The sequence below is a fragment of the Gouania willdenowi genome, chromosome 4 (assembly GCF_900634775.1).
Source record: "Gouania willdenowi chromosome 4, fGouWil2.1, whole genome shotgun sequence".
NCBI classification, from domain to species: domain Eukaryota; kingdom Metazoa; phylum Chordata; class Actinopteri; order Blenniiformes; family Gobiesocidae; genus Gouania; species Gouania willdenowi.
The window spans coordinates 9874846-9888740 of record NC_041047.1 but is presented as its reverse complement, the minus strand read 5'-3'; the positions used below and the strand labels follow the sequence as shown (position 1 = coordinate 9888740).

Sequence of the window (13895 nt, the reverse complement as noted above, 5' to 3'; positions counted from 1 at the left end):
AATAAAGCAAAAATGAAACATTATCATATTATTGAAAAAGAAGACAAAATTAATTTACTGTAATTATTTTAACACTATTTTTTTATATTTTTTTTAATCTTATTTGTAACATTTCCTTGGCAAGATCCATATGTTTTTCCAATTTATGTCATTATATATATTATTCCAATTGACGATTGATGAACGTTTGGAAACAATATATCTCTGAATAATATGTCTAATACAATGATTAGTGGCTTTATCACCCAATAAAGGGCAAATATTACCAATATATGTGTGAGTTTGACGTCCACCACTGAGGACAGGTGGGTGGTTGATTTAAGGGACAGTCCTTAAATTAATCATCTCTGCATCTATAAAGTGTCATCTACAGCGCTACACTGTAAATCATTCTCATACAACAACATGTGTCTTTAAAAACCATTCAAATTTATTTTATAGTTGATAATATATTATAGATTTGTAGATACACGGTGTATTTGTACATTTGTGTTGTCCGTGTTTGTGAGGAACACCTCCACGGTGCCTGCTTGTCTCTTTAAATCGGAGGAGGCCGCTCGGTGAAAGGGGCGTGGCCCGGTGTGTACGTGAGGACCGGGAGGACTTCAGTTCACTGCGGATCAACACAGGCCGACCATCGGTGCTCGTTGACGGTTACGACATGGTGAAGATCACCGCGGTGAAGACCCGGCCGTACGCCGACCAGAAGCCCGGGACCAGCGGGCTGAGGAAGCGGGTGACCGTGTTCCAGCAGAACCAGCACTACGCGGAGAACTTCATCCAGAGCATTATCTCCGTCATCGAGCCCGCAGAGCGCCAGGCGGCCACGCTGGTAGTCGGAGGAGACGGAAGGTTCTTCATGAAAGAAGCCATTCAGCTCATCGTTCAGATCGCTGCTGCCAACGGGGTCAGTATGTGAGGAGGAGGACATGATGGCGACCTTTAACGAACGTCCGTGTCCTGCAGCCCACAGTGTGTTCCTGTCTGTCACTGTGTGTTCCTGTCTGTCACTGTGTGTTCCTGTCTGTCACTGTGTGTTACTGTCTGTCACTGTGTGTTACTGTCTGTCTCTGTGTGTTACTGTCTGTCTCTGTGTGTTACTGTCATTGTGTTACTGTCATTGTGTTACTGTCACTGTGTGTCTGTCACTGTGTGTCTGTCCGTCTGTCACTGTGTGTCTGTCTGTCTGTCACTGTGTTACTGTCTCTGTGTTATTGTCATTGTGTGTTTCTGTCTGTCACTGTGTGTCTCTGTGTGTTACTGTCTCTGTGTTATTGTCATTGTGTGTTACTGTCTGTCACTGTGTGTGTCTGTGTTATTGTCATTGTGTGTCACTGTCTGTCACTGTGTGTTACTGTGTGTCTGTGTAAGGACAGTTTGTCCTCAGCTGCAGCTCATTAGTTATCATTTATAATCCACACTACTAATAACCATCAGAAGGGGGCGACAACACGGAAGTAAGTTTCCAAATGTGTAGCTAAGGGAAAACTTAAGGGAACCCTTAACGCCATTCTTAGGGACTGCTCCTTTAAACGTGTGGCTTGTGGCAATAGCAACAACCTATTTTGTTGTTTTATGAGTCGCTGCTTTTGCTACTTCTCAGAACAGCATTAAAATTGCTGAGTGTGTTCTTACCCAAAGGAAAAAGCCAAGAGTGGCACTTAAGTTTAAATTTGGTTGACACCAAAGTAGGGGTGTCCCAAATAAAATGCAACTTTCACTTCTTATATGATATGGTATTGATATTTCTAACGTTGCACATCAGATAATCAGACTAATATCATTATGGGATCGGGACACAAGTACATTAAAGTAACGTTTCACCTGTATGTTTTAATGGAGAGGGTTTATGTGACATGTTTAAATATATAGATGTGATGGAGCAGCGCTGAGTGTCCTCTGAAACCTGACCTTTCTGTTATCAACACAACTGTAATAATAATTTGGATTGAAATATACGTAATTGGTTTGAACTAGAGTACGTGGTGAAAGATGATATAAATATAGGAAAAAGTGCAAGCTTTTATTACTTTTTATGAGACTTCAATCCTAAGCTATAATAAACTGAAAGGAAATGCAGGTCTTTTTTTTAACTTTTAAATCATAATGTAGCTTCTCACTTTACCAAACTATGAACTGGTGTTAATTTCATTTTGCAGATCAGGAAACGGCTTTACTAAGTAAATACGATGTTGGTGGGAGCAGTTACTTATAAATGATAACTTTGTCCTTTTAATGGTAAATACAATTGCGTGCAATATCAGCTTCTCTGAAAATTATATTTGAAAAAATATTTCTGCCAAACCCAATAATTCTAATTTGTTTGTTTGGCCCACAGGTCGTATGTTTGACACCAATATTTTGAATGCACTAAATTCAACCTCGCTTCGTCTCTAAAGCACAAACATTAAGGGGACATTATTGGAACATTTGGTGGCTTGGTGTGCAGTTAATCTTCCCTTAACTTTTCCCTTAAAAAAGAGCACTCAGCAGGATACACACACACACACACACACACTGTGCACATTCTGCAGCACAAACCGTATGGATGATGATGATGATGATGATGGTGGCTCTGCGGGATGAGGCTGACCTTCAATGCTGAGCTCATCTGTGACACATCCACATATTTGTATCTGAGTTTTCTTTAATTTATTAAACAAACTCAAATTAACAGACAGGAATGGAGCCACAGCTGTTCATGGCTTTTACACAAAGTAAATTACAACACACTTAAAATGGGACAATAGTGGTGAATGTGTGCTGCACAAACTGTTTACACACATTTATGTAGTTTTTAAACGTATTCATTGACTTTTTTTCTCTTTAGTTTCAGTCTAAAAAAAAAAAAAAATCTGTTTTAGTTGATCAAGTCTTTATTTTTTATGACACTTTTTAAAATAATTGACTTCAACTATATCAAAAGATATTCATATATCTTACTAATATAAACTAAACTATAATTTTTAAGGGTCCGATCCAGTATTGATATCGGTCCGATATCAGCCAGAAAACGAATATCGGATTTTGTCAGACTGTATCTAAAACCTCCGGTATTTATCATATTATATTTATTCAATTGTACAATACTGTAGATATTATGTTCAAATTTGTGTAACAATTGGTTAATAATAAATGGGTCAGTTTTTCTCAGACCTACTGTTGCTGACTATTGTTCTCTGTTGAAGTAACATCACTTGATCAAGTCTTTTCTAACATTCCACACTACAAAATAAGTAATAAAAGTATGTAAGATTCGTGCTGATATCGTATCGGATTGATATAAGTATCGGCCAATACTCAAGGCTGCAATATCGGTATTGTATCGGAAGTGAAAAAGCTGTATCGGGACATCCCTAATGGTTTTGTCACATGGTACGAAATCCAATCAGAACTCATGTGAACATGTGGTCGCACACATTGATCACATCAAATCCAAGTCATCCAATATCGGGTTGATAAGTACTAATTTAATCTTTAAAAATGTATTCATAGATTATATTTACTCTTGTGTTGTGTATTACAGGTACATAAAGATTTAGTCAATTAAAATGTTAATATAATGCAGTTGACCAAAACTACTGTAATTAAAATAGTCGTGTTTGCATAGGATGAAGTTGTTTTCATTAAGACTAAAACTGCATCAAAACTTGCTGTTAAATTTAACTCTGATTTAGATAAATGAGTTATCATGAATTGGTTCTTAAGAGCATTTTTCATCTAGTTTTTTATTGGTTCATTGACGTATCAATGATTGTGCAGGTTTCAGTGAGCAAAGCATCAGGTGTTTACACTGGTTGACCACAGGGTGGCGCTCTGTCCCCATTGGCTGTCCTTTGGTCTGCTGTACCTTTGATGCTTTAAGTGTTAATTTGATCTTAAAATAGAAGATGTTGACTTTATACACGACCAGAGGAAACTTGGATTTAAAAAAAAACATGGCATGGAGATGATGGAGATGGGAGTGCAGTGTTGGGTTGAGCATGAAATGTGCTTTTGACATTAAAAAAAATTGCCAAATGTGTCAAACTTCTGAAGCGACACAAAAAGATGTTAAGAAAAAAAATGGAATACTGTTTAATTATCTAGTTTCCTCTTTTCTAATTGGTAGCCAATCCTGTTCTCGCCTGCAGGCTTTTTATTTATTTTATTAAATGTTATGCACAGTATGTTTATGTTTCTTAGTAACTGTACAAAATACAGTAAGTGTATCCAACATGACGGCATTAACAATGGTAATATAGTAGATGAGTCTAGGTCAGTGGTTGTTAAACTTTTAGCTCTCGTCCCCCTTTGTCTGACTACAACATTTTGCTTAAACTATTTAAAAACAACTACAGATCATAATGTTGGAATAAATGAGTGATAACACACATTTTAAAGAATCTCATTTTGTAAATAAGTGGAAAGAAACGGTATTTAGTGCAGTGGTTCCCAACCTTTTTTGGATCGTGACCCCATTTTGATATCAAAAGTATAGAAATGTAGTTGTTTAAAATTGTGTTTTATTTTTATTAAAGGATACTTAAAAAGTGATGCCATTTAAACTCAGATGACCCCAAGGTTGAAAAACACTGATTTAGTGGCTCCTGAATAGACTTATTTCTACAGTTTTTATCATTTCCAGTCATCTCACGCCTGGGGTGAGACCAAGACTGACACTTTATTTGTTCTTTTTCCACTCTCTCTCTTTCTCAATTACTTACTGTAGTGCCATCGCGTACCCCACTTTGGGAACCTAGGGTCTAGGTTAAAGTTGGCAAAGCAGTCAATATTTTAATCTTTAAATAAATCATTTATAAAATTGAATGTGTAGATACACTTATTATTGATTAAATTGATGGATTCTATGTGATTAACACTAAATACTGTAAAGTGTGGGTTCATTTTCTGGAATTTAGCCTTATAGATGTAGAATTTATCACGTAAAATCATCAGATTGTTGTTTTTGTATTTTGTATAACAAAATTCTATATATATATATATATATTTTTTTTTTTTTTCTTGCCTGCAGGTTAATCACCTTGTGATTGGTCAGAATGGCATCATGTCCACCCCGGCTGTCTCCTGCGTGATCCGCAAGATGAAAGCAGTGGGCGGCATCATCCTCACCGCCAGCCACAACCCAGGAGGCCCCAACGGAGACTTCGGCATCAAGTACAACATTTCCAGTGGAGGTGGGAGGGCGTTCCTATATAACCTCTACATAGATTACTGTTCTGTTTTAAGGTTCCCCTCTAACGTTCTGTCTCGTCTCCAGGACCTGCTCCTGAAGGCCTCACAAACAAAATATTTGAGATCAGCAAAAACCTGCAGGAGTTTCACATCTGTCCAGAACTCAAAGTGGATATTTCCAAGATCGGGAAGCAGACCTTTGAAGTGGACTCTTTTAAGCCACTCATAGGTATGCAAAGCAGAGTTGAGTGTTTGACTCTAAGGTGACCTTGTAGTGGAGAATGAACTGTAATGGCAGATTGTTGATACATTTAAAATTCCCTGATTTTAATTTTATTTTTGTATACAAGTTGGTCATGTTTTCTAATGAGTGTGCTTTAGAACTTCTGTAGTTTTTATCCTACATGTTCAGTTTGTCAGTTTATTTTCAATTATGTAAAGCAATATTACAAGATGTGCATTTAACAATGGTTTTAACAAATTTTACATATTTGGGGGGAAAAAAAGGAGCCATATTCTTATTTAATTCCACCCATTCTCCCAAAGTTCCTCTTTTCTTAAGCTTCCCTCTCTAGGGCAGTGGTTCTCAAAGGTACCTGCACCCATTGCCCCCCAAATTATCCTGACAAATGACACATATTTTCGGGAACAACTGACATCATATTTTATAATAAATGAAACTAATTACCAGCATAAAAACAAATGTAATAGGGCAACAGTCTAAAATACAGGAAATGATGAAACATTGTTTTCAATTTGTGACAAAAATGAAAAGTTTTTTTTTGTTTTTTTTGTCATAAAACGTTTGTTTTATTGGTCCACTCCATGTGCCTACAAACATTAACTAAATTTTTCTATTAAAAGTAACATGTTTTATCATGCCACTAGTACTTTAAGAAGATTGGGAGTAAATTGAAAATTCCCTCCTGTTTGTCGCGCCCCCACCTGTTATACCTTATTTCCCACCCCAGGGGGCGCCACACGATGCCAGAAGCACTGCTATGAGGTGTATTCCCCAGAAACACTAATATTGCTTCAACAGAAGAAGAAATGGTCATACAAGACAAAACATTGTAGCTTTGAAAATAAATGGTGCCTTATTAAAGTGATTATGTAACAGTTAAACATTAAAGTCTGTTATGTTGAGCATTTTTCATTGTTTTGCTCAGTGGAGATCGTGGATTCCGTGGAGGCCTACGCTGAGATGCTCAGAGGCATTTTTGACTTTGCTGCACTGAAGGAGCTTCTCTCTGGAGCCAACCACATTAACGTGCGACTGGATGCTATGCACGGAGGTGTGACGTAAAATACCTACAGAGGATGTTCGAGAAAGTGGAAAGATTGGGTGACTGTCTCTCTCTCCCCCCCCGTAGTGGTTGGTCCGTACGTGAAGAAGATCGTGTGTGAGGAACTGGGTTCTCCTGCAGACTCTGCAGTCAACTGCGTCCCTCAGGAGGACTTTGGTGGTCACCACCCAGACCCCAACCTGACCTACGCTGCTGACCTGGTCAACGCCATGAAGGGCGGAAAGTACGACTTTGGTGCTGCCTTTGATGGTGACGGAGTGAGTGATGGGTTGTAGAAGGGGAAATTAGCCTCCAGGGTTGGGGTCAATTATAATTCTAATCATGTAATTGGTAATTAATTACAGTTAAGACTAAGGCTGAACAATTTTGGAAAATCAATATGCAATTTTTTTTTTTTTTTTTTTTCCTCATTATTTTGATTGTGATTAAATATGCGATTATTTTTTCAAGGGCCTATTGTCATGTATTTTTCAATGAACACAAGCAATAAATCAGTCTGTTTCATAATGAGCAATTTTAGATTTATTTAAACTTTAAATAAATGTATAATATAAATGTTAAAGCACAGATTACAATAATAAAGCAAACAAATCTAACTTCACATTTCATGAAACATGTGGACTGTACTTCTTGAACACTCTTTGAACTTAACAGGACAGTACAAGACAAAAAATAAATAAAATAAAAATTGCAGCCTTTGAGATTAGAAAATTGCCTTTTATTATGTCGCTATAATATTGCACATGCAATAATCGTTCAGCCCTAGTTAAAACATTAATTTCATGTTTTAATTAGTTATAATTACAATTATAATTGTAATTGATGTGTAAGTGTAATTGACAGTTTTCAATAGAATTACAAAGTCAATTACAATCTAATTAAACACAAACATGTGGAACCATGTTATTTAACAATTATTAAAATATGTTTTATCAACTTTTACCACCACCCGTCACTTCTCTTCTAAATCATTTTATCATTTTAAAAACATTTTAACAGAGGGCTATACTGACACACCAAAAATCTTAATACCAATATTTCCATTGATTAAGAAGCCTAATAAGGTAACAAAGAGATGAGAAACAAATTAGATGATGGATAATATTTTAGTGTATTTTACAGCTGATGTAAGACACGGGTCAAAACTGACGTGTTATCATAAGAGATGCTAACACAAGAGCAGGGTTACGTTTTATGGAGGTCATTTATTACTGGCTCAGTAATTGTGATTAATTGAAAATGAACTTAAGTAATTGAGAACATAATTGTAATTGACTTTCAGGTGGAAAATAATTGAAATTCAATTGTAGTTGAAGAAAAAATGCCATCCATCCAGCAAGTTATTTTTGTCTTTTTTGAAATGCACTGTAAGGTTTCATTTATTTAAACAAGGTTTTTCAGGAAAATTTCTCTCCCGACATGTTTTGACTGTCAACTGCAAGTCTTCCTCAGAGGTGATTGCTTTGATGTATCCCTACATGGCTTTGATGCTTTCCTTATGAGAGAACTACTACATTCCTGAAAAACCTTGTCTGAATAAACGAAACCTTAACATAGAAATAATTGCAATTGACCCCAACGCTGGTTGATTTTGATCTTTAAGCTTTGTTTTTATTTTTGTTTTGTTTCAAAGGCTCTAAGAAGTGACTTTCTCTCCCTCAGGACCGTAACATGGTGCTGGGTAAACATGGCTTCTTTGTGAACCCTTCGGACTCAGTGGCGGCCATTGCTGCCAACATCACCAGTATCCCATACTTTCAGAAAACGGGTGTGAAAGGCCTGGCCCGCAGTATGCCCACCAGTGGAGCCCTAGACAAGTAAACAAGAGCTTCCCTCTGTCAACATATCAGAGCTGCTGTTTGGCATGTGATTAACGTGTGCCGATGTGTTTCAGTGTCGCTAAAGCTCTGCAGATGCAGCTTTACGAGACACCGACTGGTTGGAAGTTCTTTGGGAATCTGATGGATGCTGGGAAACTGTCTCTGTGTGGAGAGGAGAGCTTTGGAACTGGTACGAGCACGTGATCCAAAATCTCTGAACACACAACAAAGGTTTTGTTATATTTGGGCTTCTCGTTTTTCGCCCTGCATCACCACCCAGGGTCTGACCATATCCGTGAGAAGGACGGCCTTTGGGCGGTGCTCGCGTGGTTGTCAATCTTGGCCACCAGGAAGCAGAGCGTGGAGGAGATTATGAAAGATCACTGGCAGAAGTTTGGAAGAAACTTTTTCACCAGGTCGGGAACAGATCAGGGTGGATGTGTTTGAATTTGCATACTAACGTCTTTATAAAGAGTATGTAATGCATATGGCTGAGTGATATGGACCAAAATTGATATCTGTTATTCTCAAAATGGCGATAATCAATATAAAACTCAATACATGTAACTCAAAGTCTTACCAGAAAGACAATTCCATGTGGCATGTTTTGTATCAGCAAATTTAAACCAGACACATTTATTAACAAACAGCTGCACAACATGTGCCACTTTTGACTCTTTTTCCTATTAGGGACAGCACGTGTGAGTGAGTTCTGTAGTGTGGCTTATTTAGGAGAAGGTCTGGGTTAGAACTCACTCAGAAATCCATTTAACTGTGCTTTACATATTGTTCTGAGAAGTAGTGAAAGCAATAACTCTTAAAACAAGTAATTCAATTAAAAAAGAAAAAAGCTTAAATAAAACGTAAAAGGCGATATTGTAATTTTCTGTATCACCAAAATAGAAATCTTGATATATTGCAGAGGTGGAGTAGTACGTTCACATTAGATAGTATAGAAAGATTATATGAGAAAAACCAGGATGTATACTATATCAGGATGTTTTTGAAGTATGCACAGTAGGCACTAGTCATACTCAACTGCCCCACGATGCATTGCAAGCAGAATGTAAAACTGTCCTGGGACCGGTGTCACGGTTTGAGTTTACCTCTGTACTGAGATTATCACCCTAACCTAAACAAATAAAACACGTGTCCGTTCACTTTGAAAACAAATGAATTATTTTTGTCGCTACGTGTAAACAATCTCAGTAGAATTCAAACATCCCCTTTTCAAAATAAAAGCATTTAAGGCTTCTGTAAATTGGACTCTTGTTTTGAAGTTAACTGGAAGTTTTGTCAGTAGCACAATGGTGGGTCTCCAAAATGTCAGCATGAAACAAGTTTTATGGATCAAATGACCACATGTTAATATTATATTTGGTCACTTTCTCGCATAAAATGTTTTCAGAACTTTCAAAGGTGGAGAATTAACAGATATTTAGCCTCAGTGTGCCTCAGGGTTTTGTTGTTGAAGGTTCGAAATGTATCTTGGGAAACTTGGAAGTACCGTATACTTCAGTAGGATTGGTCATTTTCCTAATCATCCTAACTATACTTATAGTAGACAATATATACTCGTTAAGTTTGTAGTGCATAGTAAACCCTTTGTTAACGTGATGGTTAATAGCACCTCATAGTGGCCACTAAACAACCTGCAGGACACCAGAGTAGGCTCCAGATTTGAAACCAAGGAAAAACATTCAATAACAAATGCTAACATGTCACATTGTTGTTTTCTCTTCAAATAGACCTTAAAGCAACAAAAAAATGCACAAATCACACTTTTTTTTTTTAATGTTTGCACTAACTTTCCTCCTCAAGGTACGACTACGAGGAGGTGGACTCAGACGCTGCCAATAAAATGATCAAAGATTTGGAGACTACGATGTTCGAGCCATCATTCATAGGAAAGAAGTTGACTTCAGGTGATAAAAGTTACGAGGTGGCCGTCGCTGATAACTTTGCTTACACTGACCCTGTGGATGGAAGTGTGTCCAAAAACCAGGTGAGTTACAACTCCCTAACCTTTTTAAGTCAGTCATGTTTTAATAATCAGTGGGAATGTTTATTTCATCTTTACTTCCTTTTCGCTCCCTCAGGGTCTACGAATCATCTTCTCCGATGGTTCAAGGATCATTTTCCGACTCAGCGGAACAGGAAGTGCCGGAGCGACCATCAGGCTGTACATAGACAGCTATGAAAAGGACCCCAAGAAAATATACCAGGATCCTCAGGTCAGAAAAATGAATTGTATTCCCACAATAGTTTTTTTTTTTTTTTAAAGATTTCTGAATGAGGTGAAAAATCCAGCAAAGAAAGAATGATTAACAGTGAGAATGTCTGCTCCTCTCACCGTACATTCTGACACAAATGATGCTCTGGATGAAGATCTAGAACAGCCACCAGATGTTTCCAGTCAATGTGGAGCGTGTTGGCATCGTTTTGACCTACGGCAGCTTTTTGCAGCCAAAATAAATACATTGTAACTCAAAGTGAAATCATGAACCCAGACAATGATGTGGTACATGAAAAGGAGATTTAAGCCTTTGATACGTACGGAGGCAAGAGACAGATCAGCAAAAACACATTCTGAGATTTTTAAACCTGACGGAGAAATTTTTTGGTACATTTAATAAATTTTCTTGGAAGGAAAAAGAGGAAATGTATAATTAGGTCATTTATACATGTGAAACACTTTGCCGATGTCCTGCCTGAATTATTCTACCTTATAACATATGCAACATTGAATATATTCATTTGACAGCTGATTCTGAAGGCCACAATGGTTGAAATGGTCTCAAAAAGAATTATTCAATTACATCTATGGGTCAACTTGGTTTTACTTCGAAGTGCAGGTGAATTGAAATGCAAAGTCAGTTTTTTATGTTTTGTCTGCTAACTGCATTATTTTTCAGAATTTTAAGATATTGAATAAATGTTTAAAATTATGTGAAAAAGAATAGTAAAACTAATTTTAATCAGTAATTTTTCTTTTTCATCAATAATCAGACATTTCAGGTGATTCAATTTGAATTCTATTTGACTCCACATGGGGTCACGACTCCAAGGTTGAGAAACACTTGGTTAGACACAGTATGCTACATGACAGTGACGCAACACACACATGCTCACAACTTGTTTCTTTTATTTAATGTACAGCTCTTAAGTCTTAAAAAGGATAAAACTAATGGTTAATATGTTTGACTCATAGATGTGAGATAAAAACAAAGATTTATTTTAAAAAAGGACTGAAGGCTTTATTCACAACCCGCTTAAGTCTAAACCAGGCATTTCCAAAGTCCGGCCCGGGGGCCAATTGCGGCCCGTTTTCAAATTTCCATTGGCTCGCAGCCTCTGCCATGAAATCAATAATATGCGGCCTGTCGGCACCATTGATCACAGTAAAAATAAATAAATAAATACAAAAAGCAATTTTATATTTCACTGAATAAGATAATTGTTGGTGTTTACATGTTTTTAATTTACAGTGAGCATTTCATAATGAATAACATGTGATGTTGCACATGAACCTAGATATATTTAATATTCCAGGAAGTTTTTTCTTTTTTTTCCAGACATACGTTTTCTTCATTTTGTGATCTCCACATATAAGAGGCAGTTTTTTTGATATAAACTTATTTAGATTTGTGTTCCATATGAATAAATGAGAAGTGTTCCATTTGCAATACAAAATTCATTAAATAGTTTATTTCCATTTGATAATGGTTCAAAGAGATTCAGGGTGAATGTTTGGCCCCCACACATTTTCACCTCTAAATCTGGCCCTCTTTTCAAAAAGTTTGGACACCCCTGGTCTAAACTATATCGTGGATTCAATTCAACTTTTTTTGTATAGCGCAAATTACAACAAAGTCATCTCAATGTGCTTATCAAAATATAAAATTCATAATAAGAAAGAGAAAACCCAACAAGATCCACATGAACAAGCATTTAGCGACAGTGGGAAGTAACAACTCCCTTTAACAGGTAGAAATCTTCAGCAGAACCAGGGTCAGAGGTGGCAGCCATCTGCGTTGACTGGTTGGGGATAGTGGACAGAAGGACCAACAGAACAGGATAGAGAGATAGAACATCAGAGTGTCTCAGACTAGTTGAGTCATGAACCACAGATCAGGAACTGCCATCATCAGCTTCACGACACCTGAAACAGAGCAGAGAGAGAAGGACGAGGAGAAGGCACTGACTGCAGAAAAACATGATACATTATTATCAAGTCAGCCTGTTTTGACCTGTGGCCTCATTCCCAGTGGCCTAGTCAATACGTATTGTAAAGGTGACGAATCTCTTCCTGTTTATTGGTAAGCTAACAGCGACTCCAAGGTCTGTAAATGCGACCGTTCACAGACGAGCCCATGTCCGTTCTAGTGTTTAGGTTATGATTCAGTCCTGGATGGCAGCAACAGTAGAATAAAAGTATGAAGCCATACAAGTAAATTATTTGTGCCTTAAGTCTATATGCTCTGCTTGTTAAACTGGGAATACGTTTGTGTTGTGGCTGTAAAATGTATTCATGGAACCATCTACCTCCTGCCTGAACAGTGTTTCCTTGTCCAGGTGATGCTGGCTCCACTGGTAGACATTGCCCTGAAGGTTTCTGAGCTACAGGAGAAAACTGGGCGCACTGGGCCCACTGTGATCACATGATTCCTCTTCCTGCCCCTGGCACTCAGCAACAGGACATTACCCGGGGGGGGTGGGGCTGCTTCATGTCATCTTAGCTTCAGTTATTCATGTTCCTGGGACAGTTTATGATCAACTAAAACCTTAGGCTACACCTTAGTCCTTTTCTATTGATTAGGACCAGTACAGATGCACTTGTAGAAATGATTAACTCATTAATGACTAACTGAGCACTTAAAACTAACGACTGAAATGCTGGATATTCTGAATTACAAGCGCCTACAGTGATGTGCAATATTACTGTCCCTGAACACTTAATGGATTATTATGAAACTGCCAAACTGAGCTCATCCTTAGGATCTAAAGCAGCCTCACTCCATCCTCTCCCTCCATCGTCTCCATAGTTACCCTCGTGCCTTTCCTTTCATCTCTTCTTCCAAAACGCCACAACGGCCTCTTCTACTGAGCTACGAGGGAAATATCGTGAACTAACATGTCATAAATAAAAAAATAAAAAATAAATACACCAAGGAAGTTTGACTGTTGGTTTGCCTTAAATGAGTTTCAATAGAACCCTTAATGGCCTACGTCACTATTGACGTGCCTGGAGGCAAAAACGGGAAACGCCGCTGGCTAAAGACGGTGGAGGCTATTAATGTTACAGCTTTGTGTGTTTGGGTGCCAGAATAGGAGGAATAACGTTAGTGTATGTAAATTAAAGTTTTATAGGATTCCAGCGGACCCTTGGGCTCAGAAAAAACAAAGACGATTGTGGTTTTGCCTCCAGTCTAAGCCCCGCCCAACAAAATAAGTCACAATGTTTACTAACAATCAAAAGGTCTATAAAATGTATTCACCTTGTAACAAATGCAACATTTGTTTATTTATTTCAAGACATTAAAACACATTTCTTTATCCTCCACATTGGGGGGAAAAAAGATGAATGAAAAGG

The 13895-nt window shown here is 37.6% G+C and overlaps 1 protein-coding gene across 1 annotated transcript; it reads left to right on the top strand.

The window, feature by feature from the left end:
* Positions 1–558: 558 nt before the first annotated feature.
* pgm1 (phosphoglucomutase 1) lies at positions 559–13477 on the top strand. Its single transcript, XM_028444598.1, has 11 exons — positions 559–907; positions 5015–5177; positions 5261–5404; positions 6345–6470; positions 6549–6739; positions 8145–8299; positions 8377–8492; positions 8583–8718; positions 10124–10307; positions 10402–10536; positions 12878–13477. Exons 1-11 carry the CDS (start codon positions 662–664, stop codon positions 12965–12967), a joined length of 1686 nt encoding a protein of 561 aa, XP_028300399.1. The 5' UTR covers positions 559–661; the 3' UTR covers positions 12968–13477.
* The last annotated feature ends 418 nt before the right edge of the window (positions 13478–13895 follow it).

Coding starts and splice junctions, on each gene's coding strand:
- pgm1 (XM_028444598.1), top strand. CDS start 662: ATGGTGAAGATCACCGCGGTGAAGACCCGGCCGTACGCCGACCAGAAG. Junction 908..5,014: donor AGATCGCTGCTGCCAACGGG/GTCAGTATGTGA, acceptor TCTTGCCTGCAG/GTTAATCACCTTGTGATTGG. Junction 8,493..8,582: donor AGAGGAGAGCTTTGGAACTG/GTACGAGCACGT, acceptor ATCACCACCCAG/GGTCTGACCATATCCGTGAG.